Here is a 21,531-nt window from a genome sequence, read left to right on the forward strand (position 1 = left end):
GTGAGGCTCAAGTTAGAGTACATAGGAAAGAGGGAAATTATTTCCCAGTAAAAGTAGGCCTTAGACAGGGATGTGTGATGTCACCGTGGTTGTTTAATATATTTATAGATGGGGTTGTAAGAGAAGTAAATGCGAGGGTCTTGACAAGAGGTGTGGAGTTAAAAGATAAGGAATCACACATAAAGTGGGAGTTGTCACAGTTGCTCTTTGCTGATGACACTGTGCTCTTGGGAGATTCTGAAAAGAAGTTGCAGAGATTGGTGGATGAATTTGGTAGGGTGTGCAAAAGAAGAAAATTAAAAGTGAATACAGGAAAGAGTAAGGTTATGAGGATAACAAAAATATTAGGTGATGAAAGATTGGATATCAGATTGGAGGGAGAGAGTATGGAGGAGGTGAATGTATTCAGATATTTGGGAGTGGACGTGTCAGCGGATGGGTCTGTGAAGGATGAGGTGAATCATAGAATTGATGAAGGGAAAAGGGTGAGTGGTGCACTTAGGAGTCTGTGGAGACAAAGAACTTTGTCCTTGGAGGCAAAGAGGGGAATGTATGAGAGTATAGTTTTACCAACACTCTTATATGGGTGTGAAGCATGGGTGATGAATGTTGCAGCGAGGAGAAGGCTGGAGGCAGTGGAGATGTCATGTTTGAGGGCAATGTGTGGTGTGAATATAATGCAGAGAATTCGTAGTTTGGAAGTTAGGAGGAGGTGCGGGATTACCAAAACTGTTGTCCAGAGGGCTGAGGAAGGGTTGTTGAGGTGGTTCGGACATGTAGAGAGAATGGAGCGAAACAGAATGACTTCAAGAGTGTATCAGTCTGTAGTGGAAGGAAGGCGGGGTAGGGGTAGGCCTAGGAAAGGTTGGAGGGAGGGGGTAAAGGAGGTTTTGTGTGAGAGGGGCTTGGACTTCCAGCAGGCGTACGTGAGCGTGTTTGATAGGAGTGAATGGAGACGAATGGTTTTTAATACTTGACGTGCTGTTGGAGTGTGACCAAAGTAACATTTATGAAGGGGTTCAGGGAAACCGGCAGGCCGGACTTGAGTCCTGGAGATGGGAAGTACAGTGTCTGCACTCTGAAGGAGGGGTGTTAATGTTGCAGTTTAAAACTGTAGTGTAAAGCACCCTTCTGGCAAGGGGCCACCCTGCCTTGGTGGGAATCGGCCAGTGTGATAATAATAAAAAAAAAAACAGTACAACTGTACATTGCCTTTAAATCTTTAAATTTCTCCCAGTACAACTTGACGCCTCTTTTTTTTTAAGTACAGGAGGGCCCCCCAAATGTGCCTCTTTTTCTGTGTTCCACATTTTTTGTTGACTTCCAATTGAGTCATTGTTCAATATGTTCAGTGCTTTAGCCACTTTTCCGTCGTTTTCGTACAGCAGTTGTGTAAGGGTAGGGTGACCATCACCATATTTTAAGATAAGTATTCTATGTATTGTATATTTATTTTACTTTTGTATCTGTTTTTTTTATGTCTAGCTGTATTGAGTATTTAATATTGTGTAAATATATTATCAGGTGTTTTAGACACATTTGATTTTGAAAAAAAACACTTTTTTTCCACTCGCCGGCAATTTTCGCTTATCGCCGGGGGTTTAGGAATATAACAGCCATAGAAACGGGGCCCTCCTGTTTGAGCTTTCTGTTAGATGTTGCCACACATGTACACCATGATTGACTAAATGATAATTTTGCTTCACTTTTCCAGTGTGATGGTGACACATTTCAGTCAGAAAGCCCACGTTAGTCTGGACGTGATGGTCCGCCTGGAGCCACCACAACCCACCCCTGACAAGCTTTACACACTTCACCCATCAGCCTCTATTACAATAGGCAACCTCAGGTCAGTCGTGACAAATCTCATTATATACTTAGCCATGTGGGTTGACGTTCAAAAACCTATGACAGATTTTATGCCTTCTCTTGCATATAAGAATGTTCCTAGGAATACTGCAGAATGCCTACTGGCCCATACTAGGCAGGTCCTTCTCTAAACCAACCATTCTTCCACTGGAGATATATATATATATACATGTATATAGAGCTATTTAGAAAAAGGAGAAAAACCTAGATGTATGTATATATATATATGCATGTGCGTGTCTGTGAAGTGTGACCAAAGTGTAAGTAGGAGTAGCAAGATATCCCTGTTATCTTAGCGTGTTTATGAGACAGAAAAAGAAACCAGCAATCCTACCATCATGCAAAACAGTTACAGGTTTTTGTTTCACAGTCATCTGGCAGGACGGTAGTACTTCCCTGGGTGGTTGCTGTCTACCAACCTACTACCTATACCTCCTTTTTCTAAATAGCTCTTGTTCTTTTTTATTTCTTCTATTGTCCATGGGGAAGTGGAAAAGAATCTTTCCTCCGTAAGCCATGCGTGTCGTATGAGGCGACTAAAATGCCGGGAGCAATGGGCTAGTAACCCCTTCTCCTGTATACAATTACTAAAAAAGAGAAGAAGAAAAACTTTATAAAACTGGGTTGCTTAAATGTGCGTGGATGTAGTGCGGATGACAAGAAACAGATGATTGCTGATGTTATGAATGAAAAGAAGTTTGATGTCCTGGCCCTAAGCGAAACAAAGCTGAAGGGGGTAGGAGAGTTTCAGTGGGGGGAAATAAATGGGATTAAATCTGGAGTATCTGAGAGAGTTAGAGTATATAGAGATAGATATAGATATAGAAATGTTAAAGATGTTAAGTGAATGTATAGCAATGCTAAAGTAGGAGAAACTTTTAGAGAGGGTGTGGTAGGTAAGTTTGGTAAATGATAATGGGAGCCCTTTGATTGAACTTTGTATAGGGGTAGGGCGATATAGTTTTGAGAGTAAAAGGATCAGGGAAGAGAGAGGTGAAGGTGAGTTGGTATAGGCAATGGGGTCGAAGAGGTATGGGGTAGCAGCAGAAGTTTGTGGTTACAGGAAAGTGGGTGCAGGAGGGAAGAGGAGCGATTGGTGGATTATGCAAGGAGGGAAGAGTATATGGAGAAAAAGAGAGAAGTTGGTGAATAAGATGTTATCAACAAATTTTGTTGAAAATAAGAAAAAGTTTTGGAGTGAGATTAACAAGTAAGAAAGCCTAGAGAACAAATGGATTTGTCAGTGGAAGAGGGGAGTGAGGAAGAGCCAGTTGTGAGTGTGGGGGAAGTTCGTGAGGTAGGTAAAATGAAAGGGGGTAAGGCAGCCGGGATTGATGGGATAAAGATAGAAATGTTAAAAGCCTAGGGAGAGTGCATTGGCAGATAAGGCTAAAGAGGTCTTTGTGGCATTTATGGATTTGGAAAAGGCGTATGACAGGGTGGATAGGGGGGCAATGTGGCAGCATGTGTGATGTCATAGATTCCTTTGTATAAAGGTGGGAGTTGTCAAATGGGCTCTTGGGATAAAAAGAGAGATGCAAAAAGAAAATTATAGGGGGGTTATAAGTTAGGTGATGAAAGATTGAATATCAGATTGGAGGGAGAGAGTATGGAGGAGGTGAACGTGATATTTGGGAGTGGACGTGTCAGCTGAAAGATGAGGTGAATCATAGTATGAGTGGTGCACGAGGAGAAGGCTGGAGGCAGTGGAGATGTCATGTCTGAGGGCAATGGTTACCAAAACTGTTGTCCAAAAGGGTGTGTAGAGAGAATGGAGCGAAACAGAATGACTGAGTGTATCAGTCTGTAGTAAGGAAGGCGGGGTAGGGGTCGAGGAGGGAGGGGGTTATTCCAGCAGGCATGCGTGATTGGAGTGTGAGCAAAGTAACAAAAGGAGGGGTGTTAATGTTGCAGTTTAAAAACTGTAGTGTAAAGCACCCTTCTGGCAAGACAGTGATGGATTATGGTGAAAGTTTTTCTTTTTCGGGCCACCCTGCCTTGGTGGGACTCGGCCGGTGTGATAATAAAAATAATATAATGTATATAGAGATAGATATAGATATAGACAGGATATAGAAATAGTATGAAGAGGGTAAGCAGGGATTGAGAGAGCATGCATAGGAGGCTTTGCAGGGGGAAAGGTAAAGTGGGTAGAGTTATTATTGAAAGAATTAAGAGTAAGACGGAGAATAGGATAGCAGATGAACAGGAGGCTTTAGTTGTGTGGACAGTGAAAAACATGTAATGAGTGAATGATGGTGAAAGTTTTTCTTTTTTGGGCCACCCTGCCTTGGTGGGAATCGGCCAGTGTGATAATAAAAAAAAAAAAAATGTTTTGACAGTATTTATAATCTGTCTTCATCATGTCCATAGTTTATACCATGTTGTTTCATTTGTTTCATACTGTTGAAAGTGACCTGGGTACCAGGCACGCTGGTGGGGCATCAGGCATCCACGGAATTTTGTACAGTGGACCCTCGAGTTTAGAACTTTTTTCGTTCCAGACGGCTGGTCAAGTGCTGTTACCGAATGAATTTCCTCTCATCGGGAATAATGTAAAATAGATTAATCTGTATCAGACCACTGAAAATACGCTTACAAAATCACTTACAAAAATACACTTACATAATCTGTCGTGTTAGGAGCGGTTCTAAACTTGAGGGTCCACTGTATTTAATATTGATTAGCTGTCTTGTATCCCAGCTAAAAATAATCTTGTTAATGATTATTGTGCTTGCTTGCTCAGCACAGAGGTGCTAGGTAAGTAATGTTAATTTCTGCACCAAGGTAAGTAATATTAATTTCTGAAAATGAATTTGTACAGTACAATGTGTAGTTTACATGTAATAAATTAATGCCGGTTTTGTCCCAGGATGCAACCCACACCAGTCAACTAACTCCCAGGTACCCATTTTACTGATGGGTGAATATAGACAACCAGTGATTGGTACAGTCAATCCTCACTTAACATCATCGATAGGGTTTTGGAAACTGCAAATTTAAGCGAAATGATGTACAGGTCAGCCATCACTAATCCGGCAATCAGTTATCTGGTTCCATCAGTAATCTGGGACTGATTTCGGCTAGCATAATTTCAGAGTTCATCATTATACTGACTCAGATTTCATCATTATACTGACTCAGATTTCATCATTATACTGACTCAGAAATTGTGTAAATGGTTGTAAATCCACAGCAACAAGCCAGTGGAGGAGAAAGCAGTTATGAAAATGAGGAGATGTAGCAGAAAGTCTCTATTGATAGGTTAATTAAGTGTATTCTAACCTAACCACTGTATAATCCAGCAAACTCACTAATCCTGCACACTACAGGTCCCAAGGATGCCGGATTAGTGAAGGTCAACCTGTATAACGAAACCAGTTTTACCGTAGGCTAATTGATATAAACATGATGGGTGCACAGTGTACCTTTAGCGCTCATTACAACAGAGTTAAATCAAGGAATAAATGTTTGCACAGCAAATTTTGTAAGTAACACCTTCCACCAGGCAGTTCAAAACCAGAAGGTGCAAACTCCACACAGACGGTAGCCCAGGCCATGAATCAGTTTTTTCTCATCAACATTGAGTATTACTGTAGTGTTAAGGTCTTGATTTTGAGGAGAATGATAGGAAGAAATGCAGCTACATGAGATATGTGAAGACGTGGTTGCTTAACAAAAAGCCAAACTTAGCAAAGGAACTTACGATGCTTTGATCCATCCTGGATCTCTGTCAGGGCCCATCCTGGATCTCTGTCAGGGCCCATCCTGGATCTCTGTCAGGGTCCATCCTGGATCTCTGTCAGGGTCCATCTTAGATCTCTGTCAGGGTCCATCCTGGATCTCTGTTAGGGTCCATTCTGGATCTCTGTCAGGGCCCATCCTGGATCTCTGTCAGGGCCCATCCTGGATCTCTGTCAGGGCCCATCCTGGATCTGTCAGGGCCCATCCTGGATCTCTGTCAGGGCCCATCCTGGATCTGTCAGGGTCCATCCTGGATCTGTCAGGTCATTAGACTGTGATGTCATGTGACAGTGGTCAAGGAAGGAGTGAAATATCATCATGAGATCCCTCTCCTGAGTGCAGGAGTTTGGTGAATTGTTCCAGCCATGGCATTGTGAGTTTATGGGTTATTTGTGAATTGTTCCAGCCATGGTACTATGAGGTTGTGGATTATTTATGAATTGTTCCAGTCATGGTATTATGAACTGTTCTTTAGGAGTAGTTGTGGTTAAATGTAAGAGCCTGGTAAGATGTGCTGATGTAGTTATGCTACTTACATACATGTACGAGAGATTGGTATAGCATGAACAATTGTATCCTTCCTTGTATAAGAACGTACGGCATGAGTGTTCTTAAAGGTGAGCAGCATAAGAAGAATGTGCTATGGTAGGACAGAATAAGTAATTATGATAATTGTTATCAGTTAATGAAGAGACGGTACTGGTTATAATGTATGGTGTCCCGTGGCCTGGTGGCTAAAGGTCTCGCTTCACATGGCGATTGTCTGGGTTCGATTCCCAGTGAGGGAAGAAACATTGGACGTGTTTCTTTACACCAGTTGTCTGTGTTCACCCATCAGTAAAATGGGTACCTGGGAGTTAGTTGACTGGTGTGGGTCACATCCTGGGACAAGACTGACCTAACTTGCTTGGAATGCTCATCATAACAAGCGGCTTTCTATATATACAGTGGACCCCCGCATAACGATTACCTCCGAATGTGACCAATTATGTAAGTGTATTTATGCAAGTGCGTTTGTATGTGTATGTTTGGGGGTCTGAAATGGACTAATCTACTTCACAATATTCCTTATGGGAACAAATTCGGTCAGTACTGGCACCGGAACATACTTCTGGAGTGAAAAAATATCGTTAACCGGGGGTCCACTGTAGTAGTATATCATCGATATCAGCTAGGGTCTGTATACCTTGTACATGTACTTGTAGTAAATACAGATATTATGTTATAATGTTTGTTACAGGCTCCAGACCGTGGAAGAAGTAATGGCTGGGGTTGGTCCAGGACCACAACAGCTGTTAAGGATGATGCATGCAGTCAACTCCCTAGTGCAGAGTCTGCCATGCAGATTTTAACACCTTCCACGTCCTTCCCTATGTCCTCAAATTTCTCCTGGCCAATACATCACATCTACATTCAAGCAACTGTCCTCGACACACAAGTCTTTTCCTCCTGGAATATAGTATTTTCATCTCTAAAACCAGAACAGTTTTTTTTTTTCTTTCTTTCTTTCTTTCTCCATCCCAATTTCTTATGGATGAACATTACTGTTTTCTTCATACTATGTCCCAAATTTGTGCTTGGTATTTTCATCTCTAAAACCAGAACAGAGTTTTTTTTTTCTTTCTTTCTTTTTTTCTCCATCCCAATTTCTTATGGATGAACATTACTGTTTTCTTCATACTATGTCCCAAATTTGTGCTTGGTACTTATTTTTGACACCAAAAATAAAAATGGAAAAAAAATTTGTCACCCAAATTAGGCAGCAAAGGTCTGTTTTTCCTTGCTCAGTTTTAGTAAAAAAGGTTTATTATTTTTTTGTTTTATTATTATCACACTGGCCGATTCCCACCAAGGCAGGGTGACCCGAAAGAGAAAAACTTTCACCATCATTCACTCCATCACTGTCTTGCCAGAAGGGTGCTTTACACTACAGTTTTTAAACTGCAACCTAAAAACTGCAACATTAAAGGAATCCTTACTGAAATTTTGTTAGTTATCCAAGGTCAATAAAGAATAACTGGAGTTGCAAAAGAATGTTTTGAAAACCTGTTGAGATTTCCTTATTATCGTTATTTATGGTGCTGTAGGACCTTGCTTATACAGCAGGTTAGGTTCCAGGTTACTGTAGGGCCTTGCTTATACAGCAGGTTAGGTTCCAGGTTACTGTAGGGCCTTGCTTATACAGCAGGTTAGGTTCTAGGTTACTGTAGGGCCTTGCTTATACAGCAGGTTAGGTTCCAGGCTACTGTAGGGCCTTGTACAGCAGGTTAGGTTCCAGGTTACTGTAGGGCCTTGCTTATACAGCAGGTTAGGTTCCAGGTTACTGTAGGGCCTTGCTTATACAGCAGGTTAGGTTCCAGGTTACTGTAGGGCCTTGCTTATACAGCAGGTTAGGTTCCAGGTTACTGTAGGGCCTTGCTTATACAGCAGGTTAGGTTCCAGGTTACTGTAGGGCCTTGCTTATACAGCAGGTTAGGTTCCAGGTTACTGTAGGGCCTTGCTTATACAGCAGGTTAGGTTCCAGGTTACTGTAGGGCCTGGCTTATACAGCAGGTTAAGTTCCAGGTTACTGTAGGGCCTTGCTTATACAGCAGGTTAGGTTCCAGGCTACTGTAGGGCCTTGCTTATACAGCAGGTTAGGTTCCAGGTTACTGTAGGGCCTTGCTTATACAGCAGGTTAGGTTCCAGGTTACTGTAGGGCCTTGCTTATACAGCAGGTTAGGTTCCAGGCTACTGTAGGGCCTTGTACAGCAGGTTAGGTTCCAGGTTACTGTAGGGCCTTGCTTATACAGCAGGTTAGGTTCCAGGTTACTGTAGGGCCTTGCTTATACAGCAGGTTAGGTTCCAGGTTACTGTAGGGCCCTGCTTGTACAGCAGGTTAGGTTCCAGGTTACTGTAAGGCCTTGCTTATACAGCAGGTTAGGTTACAGGTTACTGTAGGGCCTTGCTTATACAGCAGGTTAGGTTCCAGGTTACTGTAGGGCCTTGCTTATACAGCAGGTTAGGTTTCAGGCTACTGTAGGGCCCTGCTTATGCAGCAGATTAGGTTCCAGGCTACTGTAGGGCCCTGCTTATACAGAAGGTTAGGTTCCAGGCTGCTGTACGGCCCTGCTTATACAGCAGGTTAGGCTCCAGGCTACTGTACGACCCCACTTATATAGAAGGTTAGGCTACTGTACAACCCCGCTTATACAGCAGGTTAGGTTCCAGGCTACTCTAGGGCCCCGCTTATACAGATTAGGTTCCAGGCTACTCTAGAGCCCAACTTATACAGAATATTAGGTTCCAGGCTACTGTAGGGCCCTGCTTATACAGCAGGTTAGGTTCCAGGCTACTGTAGGGCCTCGCATATACAGCAGGTTAGGTTCCAGGCTACTGTAGGGCCCTGCTTATACAGCAGATTAGGTTTCAGGCTATGGTAGGGCCCCGCTTATACAACAGGTTAGGTTCCAGGCTACTGTAGGGCCTCGCTTATACAGCAGGTTAGGTTCCAGGCTACTGTAGGGCTTTGCTTATACAGCAGTTTAGGTTCCAGGCTACTGTAGGACCCTGCTTATACAGCAGGTTATGTTCCAGGCTACTGTACGACCCCGCTTATACAGCAGGTTAGGTTCCAGGCTACTGTAGGGCCCTGCTTATACAGCAGGTTAGGTTCCAGGCTACTGTAGCACCCTGCGTATATAGCAGGTTAGGTTGCAGGCTACTGTAGGACCCTACTTATACAGCAGGTTAGGTTCCAGGCTACTGTAGTGCCCTGCTTATACAGCAGGTTAGGTTCCAGGCTACTGTATGGCCCCACTTATACAGCAGATTAGGCTCCAGGCTATGGTAGCACCCTGCTTATACAGCAGGTTAGGTTCCACACTACTGTAGGGCCCTGCTTATACAGCAGGTTAGGTTCCAGGCTACTGTAGCACCCTGCTTATGAAGCAGGTTAGGGTCCAGGCTACTGTAGCACCTTGTTTATACAGCAGGTTAGGTTCCAGGCTACTGTAGCACCCTGCTTATACAGCAGGTTAGGTTCCAGGCTACTGTAGCACCCTGCTTATACAGCAGGTTAGGCTCCAGACTACTGTAGCACCCTGCTTATACAGCAGGTTAGGTTCCAGGCTACTGTAGCACCCTGCTTATACAGCAGGTTAGGTTCCAGGCTACTGTAGCACCCTGCTTATACAGCAGGTTAGGTTCCAGGCTATTGTAGCACCCTACTTATACAGCAGTTTAGGTTTCAGGCTACTGTAGAACCCTGCTTATACAGCAGGTTAGGTTCCAGGCTACTGTAGCACCCTGCTTATACAGCAGGTTAGGTTCCAGGCTTCTGTAGGACCCTGCTTATACAGCAGGTTAGGTTCCAGGCTTCTGTAGGACCCTGCTTATTCAGCAGGTTAGGTTCCAGGCTACTGTAGCACCCTGCTTATACAGCAGGTTAGGTTCCAGGCTTCTGTAGGACCCTGCTTATACAGCAGGTTAGGTTCCAGGCTTCTGTAGGACCCTGCTTATACAGCAGGTTAGGTTCCAGGCTTCTGTAGGACCCTGCTTATACAGCAGGTTAGGTTCCAGGCTTCTGTAGGACCCTGCTTATACAGCAGGTTAGGTTCCAGGCTTCTGTAGGACCCTGATTATACAGCAGGTTAGGTTCCAGGCTTCTGTAGGACCCTGCTTATACAGCAGGTTAGGTTCCAGGCTTCTGTAGAACCCTGCTTATACAGCAGGTTAGGTTCCAGGCTTCTGTAGGACCCTGCTTATACAGCAGGTTAGGTTCCAGGCTACTGTAGCACCCTGCTTATACAGCAGGTTAGGTTCCTGGCTTCTGTAGGACCCTGCTTATACAGCAGGTTAGGTTCCAGGCTTCTGTAGGACCCTGCTTATACAGCAGGTTAGGTTCCAGGCTTCTGTAGGACCCTGCTTATACAGCAGGTTAGGTTCCAGGCTACTGTAGCACCCTGCTTATACAGCAGGTTAGGTTCCAGGCTTCTGTAGCACCCTGCTTATACAGCAGGTTAGGTTCCAGGCTACTGTAGCACCCTGCTTATACAGCAGGTTAGGTTCCAGGCTACTGTAGCACCCTGCTTATACAGCAGGTTAGGTTCCAGGCTACTGTAGCACCCTGCTTATACAGCAGGTTAGGTTCCAGGCTACTGTAGCACCCTGCTTATACAGCAGGTTAGGTTCCAGGCTACTGTAGCACCCTGCTTATACAGCAGGTTAGGTTCCAGGCTACTGTAGCACCCTGCTTATACAGCAGGTTAGGTTCCAGGCTACTGTAGCACCCTGCTTATACAGCAGGTTAGGTTCCAGGCTACTGTAGCACCCTGCTTATACAGCAGGTTAGGTTCCAGGCTACTGTAACACCCTGCTTATACAGCAGGTTAGGTTCCAGGCTACTAATGTGAATTTCAACAGTCTTTTTTCATTTTTCAATTGCGTGTAAAATTCTGATAACATTTTGCCACTCTCATATTAAGTGAGCTATATATCTAGACCTAAAAACTGCATATACAACAGAAACCCCCTATCCATGGGTCTAGTATCCGCAGTTTCAGTTATCCAGGGTTTACTGTGACCCGAAAATAACTTTTAATTTTCTTAATAATAACCTCTAAAGCAGTGATGGTAGTAGTTCTTCAAGACCTAAGAGAAGCAGTGAAGTGTCTCCCATCAGTGAAAAAGCAATAATTCTCCACTTAATGTGTGTAATTTATCAATTAAACTTAATAATAGGAATGTATGTAAACAATATATATACATATATATATATATATATATATATATATATATATATATAGGGTTTGCTACTATCCACGGCAGATACTTAAAACGTATCCCCTGTGGATACGTAGGTCCTACTGTACAGTATACACATTACTTACTTTCAGATATTTTCATTTTATAATGATAACTATTTCTACAAGTTCATGTACAAGGTATACCAGTACATGTACAAGGTATACAAGTACATGTACAAGGTATACAAGTACATGTACAAGGTATACAAGTACATGTACAAGGTATACCAGTACATGTACAAGGTATACCAGTACATGTACAAGGTATACAAGTACATGTACAAGGTATACAAGTACATGTAAAAGGTATACAAGTACATGTACAAGGTATACAAGTACATGTAAAAGGTATACAAGTACATGTACAAGGTATACAAGTACATGTACAAGGTATACAAGTACATGTACAAGGTATACAAGTACATGTACAAGGTATACAAGTACATGTACAAGGTATACCAGTACATGTACAAGGTATACAAGTACATGTACAAGGTATACCAGTACATGTACAAGGTATACAAGTACATGTACAAGGTATACAAGTACATGTACAAGGTATACCAGTACATGTACAAGGTATACAAGTACATGTACAAGGTGTACAGGTACATGTACAAGGTATACAAGTACATGTACAAGGTATACCAGTACATGTACAAGGTATACAAGTACATGTACAAGGTATACAAGTACATGTACAAGGTATACCAGTACATGTACAAGGTATACAAGTACATGTACAAGGTATACAAGTACATGTACAAGGTATACAAGTACATGTACAAGGTATACCAGTACATGTACAAGGTATACCAGTACATGTACAAGGTATACAAGTACATGTACAAGGTATACAAGTACATGTACAAGGTATACAAGTACATGTAAAAGGTATACAAGTACATGTACAAGGTATACAAGTACATGTACAAGGTATACAAGTACATGTACAAGGTATACAAGGTATACAAGTACATGTAAAAGGTATACAAGTACATGTACAAGGTATACAAGTACATGTACAAGGTATACAAGTACATGTACAAGGTATACAAGTACATGTACAAGGTATACAAGTACATGTACAAGGTATACAAGTACATGTACAAGGTATACAAGTACATGTACAAGGTATACAAGTACATGTACAAGGTATACAAGTACATGTACAAGGTATACAGATCATAGCTGACATCAGTGACATACTACTATATAGAAAGTCCCTTGTTATGCTGAGCATTTCCCGCAAATTAGGTCAGTTTTGTCACATGTGATCCACTAACACCCAGTGTGACCCACTCCAGTCCAGTCCCACTAGTCCACAACCCCAGGATGTGACCCACACCAGTCCACTAACACCCAGGATGTGACCCACTCCAGTCCACTAACACCCAGGATGTGACCCACACCAGTCCACTAACACCCAGGATGAGACCCACACCAGTGCCACTACTAACACCCAGGATGCCACCCACACCAGTCCACTAACACCCAGGATGTGACCCACACCAGTCCACTAACAGGATGCGACCCACACCAGTCCACTAACACCCAGGATGCGACCCACACCAGTGGATGTGACCCACACCAGTCCACTAACACCCAGGATGTGACCCACACCAGTCCACTAACACCCAGGATGCCACCCACACCAGTCCACTAACACCCAGGATGTGACCCACACCAATCCACTAACACCCAGGATGCCACCCACACCAGTCCACTAACACCCAGGATGCCACCCACACCAGTCCACTAACACCCAGGATGCCACCCACACCAGTCCACTAACACCCAGGATGCCACCCACACCAGTCCACTAACACCCAGGATGCTACCCACACCAGCCCACTAACACCCAGGATGTGACCCACACCAGTCCACTAACACCCAGGATGCCACCCACCAGTCCACTAACACCCAGGATGCCACCCACACCAGTCCACTAACACCCAGGATGCCTCACACACCAGTCCACTAACACCCAGGATGAGACTCACACCAGTGCACTAACACCCAGGATGTGACCCACACCAGTCCACTAACACCCAGGATGTGACTCACACCAGTCCACTAACAACCAGGATGCCACCCACACCAGTCCACTAACACCCAGGATGTGACCCACACCAGTCCACTAACACCCAGGATGCCACCCACACCAGTCCACTAACACCCAGGATGCCACCCACACCAGTCCACTAACACCCAGGATGTGACCCACACCAGTCCACTAACACCCAGGATGCCACCCACACCAGTCCACTAACACCCAGGATGTGACCCACACCAGTCCACTAACACCCAGGATGCCACCCACACCAGTCCACTAACACCCAGGATGTGACCCACACCAGTCCACTAACACCCAGGATGCCACCCACACCAGTCCACTAACACCCAGGATGCCACCCACACCAGTCCACTAACACCCAGGATGCCACCCACACCAGTCCACTAACACCCAGGATGTGACCCACACCAGTCCACTAACACCCAGGATGCCACCCACACCAGTCCACTAACACCCAGGATGTGACCCACACCAGTCCACTAACACCCAGGATGCCACCCACACCAGTCCATTAACACCCAGGATGTGACCCACACCAGTCCACTAACACCCAGGATGTGACCCACACCAGTCCACTAACACCCAGGATGCCACCCACACTAGTCCACTAACACCCAGGATGCCACCCACACCAGTCCACTAACACCCAGGATGCCACCCACACCAGTCCACTAACATCCAGGATGTGACCCACACCAGTCCACTAACACCCAGGATGCCACCCACACCAGTCCACTAACATCCAGGATGTGACCCACACCAGTCCACTAACACCCAGGATGCCACCCACACCAATCCACTAACACCCAGGATGCCACCCACACCAATCCACTAACACCCAGGATGCCACCCACACCAGTCCACTAACACCCAGGTACCCATTTTATACTCATGGGAGAACAAGGACAGCAGGTGTCTTAAGGAAACACATCCTAATGTTTTCCAGTTCTACCTTGAGATTCGAACTCTGGACCTCAGTGTGGGAGCCGGGTATGCTAGCGATCGAGCTTAATGAATGGTATACCTGCAGAAGGTTTCGAGGATCAATACTGCCACAGCTCGGTCTGTGACCAGGCCTCCTGGGGAATCAGAGACTGAAAGAGTGCTTATCGTAGATATATTGAGGCTAGCTGGCCCAGTGGCTAATGCGACGGTCTAGAGTTTTGAGAATCTCTGACCGCGGGTTCAAACCCCACCCGTGGTATGTTTTTTTTTTATTGTAGAAAGTCTAAATAAATGAGAATGGCAATAACTGAAAAACCGCTGTGTTAGCGTGTTACAAAAAACGCGATTCTAAAAGCTTAGAGATCTCCAGTGAATACTAGAAAGGACTGCCCTTCTAGCATCCAGCCTGTTACTGGGTTTTCGTAACAAGTAGTCAGTATCCTTGTCCAATTATCCATTAGATTCAATAGTGCTTCAGGATTACAACTGGTAGGCTACTAACTAGAGAAATTAAAATTTAATAAATTTATTCAGTCTAGAGGTATATTATCATATTAAATTAAATTAAATTAATCACAGTAATCAAAATAATATCACTTCTCTCGAGTACAGTATTATTGTGTTAAGCACATATCACATTTATAATTCTTAAGTACCGTCTGGTACATTAACATTTAATAAGATATTACAAATATGTACAAGTAATTTTGTGTGTAAGTGCTATAAGTAGTTCGCTATGTCTCACGACTCGACTAGACTTAAACAAGTGACTGACAAAGTCCTCAAATAAACTAACTTCTTGACCAACTGGCAATCAGAACAGTCTGCTTGAACAACAAAAAGAATGCTAAGCCCAATAGCAATATAACAAGCAACTGCGACACAGAATCAGGAACAAGGAGATAATATAAAGACAGCTAGTAGGGACCATCAGCAGATCCTCCACAAGTCAAAAAACTCCCATAATACTGAATCTAAAGTTCAGCATAAGAAAATCCCTGACTGTGATAATACACAGATACCAGTACAAGTTAGGTCAGAAGCTACAGCTCAGGACCTGAGTTGCTCAGAGTGTCTAAGCGACACAACCTCAGTACAACGTCGAAAATCACCAAGTCTATACAATGTTCTGTGAACAGAGTTCTACAGAACTAACAAGAATAATGAGACAATCTGTCCAACCACCCAGCGAGTCTAGACCAGACTGAATACTTCAGGTGAGGAGAGGACACCCCCCCTCGATCACGTGATAGCTCCGTGGGTCGCAGCCCAGCAAGAAGCCGGCAGGGAAACGAGCAAAGAGCGATAATTACAGTAGTTAGACAATCAAGACTTGAACTGAGCACATATGTTATATCCTACCTAACAATAGGTAACTAAGTCAAATAATATTATAAAACAATATATTCACAATTTAGCTATTATCGCAAATATAAGCAGTATAAAATTATATGAAAAGGTAATATACATTATATTCATAATCATAATACACATTATATATATTGCAACCCATTCAGGGGTTGCAACATAGCGAAACTGTAAAGCCAACCCCCGAAGCTTAAGATTTATTATTTTTAAACAACGTTGACTAAGTCACTTCTGTAGACAGCCTGTACTGTCTGCACAGACAGCCTATGCTGTCTGCCAGCTTAGTTCATATTTCGCGCCATGCTGGTGCTACCACCTATAGGCGTTGCCACTTCAGCCTGCCTGCCCTTGCCTCACTCTCACTCACAGTGGCCTAGCAGGAAGACACAAGGCCTACTCCTCTCTCGTGCGATGGCCCTGCCCGGGCCATGGGCACAACACATAAGCCTGTGTACCCACCACTACTTAAAAATAAAGTAAGAAGCCTCCGAAGACGTTTATAATTCACACCCCGCTTTCAGCCCTTCCAAACAAACTGGTTATAAATGGTAGCAGCGGTGGTTGCAGCAGTTGTGTTTGCCTGAGAGAGGAAGGAAGGTATGAAGTCATCTTCATTTCATCACCCTATACAAGAAGCATCCGTCTCTCAACGAGTTATCCTGATGTCGTGTCTGCACGTTTGAGCATCCAGACACAGGTACAAGCAGGATCCAGCCGAAATTTGCCGAATTTCTTCGAGAATTGTAAGTGGCATCCCAGTGACCCCATGCCACAGTGTCCCACGCTGTTTCTCAAGTCACGTGTTCAGCGTCACTTGTATGTTGCTGCTGTTGTTCAGCTCGGCACAGCTGTTTCAGCAAGCCAGAGGTGAGTTTTGTGGCGATTTCTGCGTCCAAAGTGAGCTCCACGTGTTTGTCCCCTCAAGGAAGGTTCCTTGATGTTGGTGAGGGGCTCTTGATTTAGGGAATTGGATCTGTGCTCCAGTTCCCCGAATTAAGCCTGAATGCCTTCCACATCCCCCCCCAGGCGCTGTATGATCCTCCGGGTTTAGCGCTTCCCCTTGATTATAATAATAATCCACGTGTTTGTGGGTGGGAGAAAAGGGGAGGAAGTGGCTGCTCCTCACCTTGCCCATGCTCGCCCTACTCACGCTCACCCGTCTACCATACACTCACCACTACTCACTCCCTCTGCTGTGTTTTCTGCTGTTTTTCGTGTGATTCATTGCCAGAGCTGTGTATCCAAGTGCCCGAGGCCACTCGAAGCTACGTGGATCAGCATGCCACGTAGATCACGATGCCATGTGGATCCCGACGCCACGTGGGTGTGGACGATGTTACGTGGATCTACAAACCATGTGAGTTACCGAGCCAGATGTCCCAGGCCTCATGTTGTGGTCTGCTGCCCGCATCACATTGACGTCACCCACGATGCTGCCGGACTTCATGACGTCACGATGTCTGCCTGACGTCACCTCGAGATGTCTGCTGACGTCACCTCGAGATGTCTGCTGACGTCACCTCACGACATCACATGATGTCACATCGAGTGTTCTAGTAATTATTTCTGTATTGTCGAGAAGATTGAGAGAAGATAAGATAAGATAAGATTTCGTTCGGATTTTTAACCCCGGAGGATTAGCCACCCAGGATAACCCAAGAAAGTCAGTGCGTCATCGAGGACTGTCTAACTTATTTCCATTGGGGTCCTTAATCTTGTCCCCCAGGATGCGACCCACACCAGTCAACTAACACCCAGGTACCTATTTGCTGCTAGGTGAACAGGACAACAGGTGTAAGGAAACGTGTCGAAATGTTTCCACCCGCCGGGAATCGAACTCGGGCCCTCCGTGTGTGAAGCGGGAGCTTTAGCCACCAGGCCTCTCAGTCAGTGTTCTCACATGTTAGTGTACCGCAGGTGTGTGTAGTTTCCATGTGTCCAGTGAGGTCTGAGCCAGACCTGAGTAGCACCACTGTGCTAAGTCACCCGATGTGACCAGTGCATTTGACAGCTGATATCAAGTCAGCCCCCGAGTGACCGAGCCCTCTTGTACAGAAAGCTTTTATGCTCGTCGCTCGTGATGTTCTGCAGAATCGTACCTGCTACGATTCCCATTGAGATTTGTTTCACTTCACCTCCAGACCGTCAGAGTGCAGTTATATGTAGAGAAAAGTCTGGGGACGCTTAGACTAACCTCTGCTATAACTCCAACTGCCAAGAGAATGACACTCGCCAAGCCGCAGTTAGCCACTGTCGGCAGGCGCTGTGTCAGCCTTGTGTCACAAGCTTCAGTGAGCAGCCTGTACAAAGAAGATGTCACTTTGACTGCTAGCTCTCTCACTGCAGTCTGGTGTATGATGTTACGACTCCCAGATGTTTCGCCCAGTCGTCTCTGCCACGACTCGCTCCACAACTCGCTCCACGCTTGCCGGCAGTGACAGCCCAGCGACAGTACCAGTCGAGAAGTGTCCTCCTGAGTCGCTTGCCAGAAGTCCTGCCCAGTTGCCGAGTTTTGTCGACGCCTCACTCGAGGGCACCAGCATGTCGTGCCCCAGGTTGAGTGAAACCCTGCAGTGACTCCTACGATGACTGCTTCACCGTTCCAGAGGAGACAGTACCCTGTTACGTCACAGCTCAGCCACAGCGATGTCTCCCGTATTGCAGTATCTGTCCAGACGCAGGAAGGCGTGCAGTGATGCACTTCAATGCTCACTGCCTTTGACCACACCCCTCATGTTTTTTCTTCCCTCCCTGTAGGAAGTTTTTTTTCCATGTCCATATGTATATATATGTTTTTTATTTTGTGTTCTATGCCCTGTTCCTACGAGAGAGAGACCGAGTTTCTTTTACCACCAGTATTGTCGCGTCGGGACGAATCGAGGTAGGTGGCCGAGCATATGTAGACAGCCTGTACTATCTGTACAGACAGCCTATGCTGTCTGCCAGCTTAGTTCATATTTCGCGCCATACTGGTGCTGCCACCTATAGGCATAGCCACATCAGCCTGCCTGCCCTTGCCTCACTCTCACTCACACAGCAGCCTAGCAGGAAGACACAAGGCCTACTCTCTCTCGTGGAATGGCCCTCCCGGGCCATGGGCACAACACACAAGCCTGTGTACCCACCACGACTTAATAAAGTAAGAAGCCTCCGAAGACGTATCTTTTACTCCCCGCTACCAGAACACCAAATAATCCTTTTATACTTCTAGGGCCCTGGGATTAGAGGCCCTGAAACTTCGACTTCGTTTTCATCGTAGATCCGTCCCTGCTCATAAAATTCCCACAATTGGTTGTATTCGTGTGTATCTGAATACACTTAAAGGAACTTGTGAAGGTAGAAGGTGCTGGGCTTATAAGATACGGGGATAACCTGGCAGTGAATAGACACGTAGACCCATGTTGTGGTGTCCAAAGGTAGGAAGTTGGTGAATAATACAGGGGTGTTGCATCTGTATCTACACAGGTGTTGTACCTGGGTGTGCACAGTTGTACCTGTGTGCATGCAGGTGTACCTTTGTGTGTGCAGGTGTTGTACCTGTGTGCATGCAGGTGTTGTACCTGTGCATGCAGGTGTACCTGTGTGCTCAGGTGTTGTACCTGTGTGTGCACAGGTGTTGTACCTGTGTGCACAGGTGTTGTACCTGTGTTCACAGGTGTTGCACCTGTGTATGCAGGTGTTGTACCTGTGTTATACAGTCCCTAGACATCTACCAGGACAGTCACCTAGACAGCCACCTGGACAGTCACCTAGAGTCACCTGGATGGTCACCTAGACAGCTACCTGGACAGCCACCTGGGCAGTCACCTAGACAGCCACCTGAAGTCACCTAGACAGCCACCTGGACAGTCACCTAGACAGCCACCTGGACAGTCACATAGCCACCTAGATGGTCACCTAGACAGCCACCTGGACAGTCACCTAGACAGCCACTTGGACAGTCACCTATACAGCCACATGGACGGTCGCCTAGACAGCCACCTGGATGGTCAGCTAGACAGCCACCTGAAGTCACCTAGACAGCCACCTGGACAGTCACCTAGACAGCCACCTGGACAGTCACATAGCCACCTAGATGGTCACCTAGACAGCCACCTGGACAGTCACCTAGACAGCTACCTGGACAGTCATCTAGACAGCTACCTGGACAGTCACCTAGACAGCCACCTGGACAGTCACCTAGACAGCCACTTGGACAGTCACCTATACAGCCACCTGGACGGTCGCCTAGACAGCCACCTGGATGGTCACCTAGACAGCCACCTGCATGGTCACCTAGACAGCCACATGGATGGTCACCTATACAGCCACCTATTGGTCACCTAGACTGCCATCTGGATGGTCACCTAGACAGCCACCTGGATGGTCACCTAGACAGCCACCTGGATGGTCACCTAGACAGCCACCTGGATGGTCACCTAGACAGCCATCTGGATGGTCACCTAGACAGCCACCTGGATGGTCACCTAGACAGCCACATGGATGGTCACCTAGACAGCCACCTGGATGGTCACCTAGACAGCCACCTGGATGGTCACCTAGACAGCCATCTGGATGGTCACCTAGACAGCCACCTGGATGGTCACCTAGACAGCCACATGGATGGTCACCTAGACAGCCACCTGGATGGTCACCTAGACAGCCACCTGGATGGTCACCTAGACAGTCACCTGGATGGTCACCTAGACAGCCACCTGGATGGTCACCTAGACAGCCACCTGGATGGTCACCTAGACAGCCACATGGATGGTCACCTAGACATCCACCAACAACAAAATACCTTTTATCAGTGGACTTCTAGTGGAGTCTAATGCAATGTTTGCAGCCTTCACAGAGACTCACACAAAAGATCACTTTGACAGTGAAATATGGATAAGTGGTTACAACCTTTTTAGATGCGACAGAAAAAAACAGGCAACAAGAGGGGGTTGGCCTGTATGTCAAAGAGTCCCTTATCTGCATGGAGTTGCTGAACACCACAAATGAGGTAGTTGAAGTTCTATCAATAAAGATCGAGAACCAAAACCTAGTCATTGTGGTTGTATACAAGCCACCAGATGCAACCTCACAACAGTTCAAGGAACAGCTACTGAAAATCGATTATTGTTTGGAAAACCTTCCAGCTCCATCCCCAAACATCTTACTGCTTGGTGATTTCAACCTAAGGCATACAAAATGGAAGAATGTAGCAAATAATGTTATAGCTGAAACAATCCCCAGAGGTAGCGCAGATGAAAGGTCACACACACATGAGCTACTAAGTCTCTGCGAAAAACACACCTTAAGCCAGCAGATAGTGGAGCCAACAAGACTGGAAAACACACTTGACCTTATCTTCACAAATAATGAGGACCTGATAAGAGACATAAGAATATCAAAAACAACTAATTCCGATCACAATCTAATCGAAGTCCAGACGTACATGCATAGGGGTCCTGAACAGCAGAATGCATGTACCTGTGAAGGTGTCTTCACAAAATACAATTTCAACAACAAGAACATCAACTGGGACCAGGTAAACCATGTCCTAAACGAAACATGTTGGGAAGATGTCTTAAATGACATGGATCCAAACCAGTGCCTTGAAAGGATCAACTTCCTGGTAGCCGAAGCATGTTCTAGGCATATTCCCCTAAGAAAGAAGAAGAGCAGGAGTAAACTGGAGAGAAAAAGATGCTCCCTCTACAGAAGACGACGAAGAGTCACTGAGCTCCTCAGGAGTGCTAGAATATCTGATACACG

At 45.4% G+C, this 21,531-nt stretch overlaps 1 protein-coding gene across 2 annotated transcripts in view; it reads left to right on the plus strand.

Moving 5' to 3' along the window:
* LOC128704645 (serine-rich adhesin for platelets-like) overlaps window positions 1–7,126 on the plus strand; it is a 40,823-nt gene extending 33,697 nt beyond the window's left edge. For both annotated transcript variants that reach the window (XM_070079609.1, XM_070079610.1), the window contains 2 exons: window positions 1,715–1,849; window positions 6,854–7,126. In XM_070079609.1, coding sequence (XP_069935710.1) covers window positions 1,715–1,849; window positions 6,854–6,965 — 247 coding nt within the window. In that variant the 3' untranslated portion in view covers window positions 6,966–7,126. The remainder of the gene's footprint in view (window positions 1–1,714; window positions 1,850–6,853) is intronic.
* Window positions 7,127–21,531: the final 14,405 nt, after the last annotated feature.

This window comes from Cherax quadricarinatus, chromosome 100, assembly GCF_038502225.1.
Source record: "Cherax quadricarinatus isolate ZL_2023a chromosome 100, ASM3850222v1, whole genome shotgun sequence".
NCBI classification, from domain to species: domain Eukaryota; kingdom Metazoa; phylum Arthropoda; class Malacostraca; order Decapoda; family Parastacidae; genus Cherax; species Cherax quadricarinatus.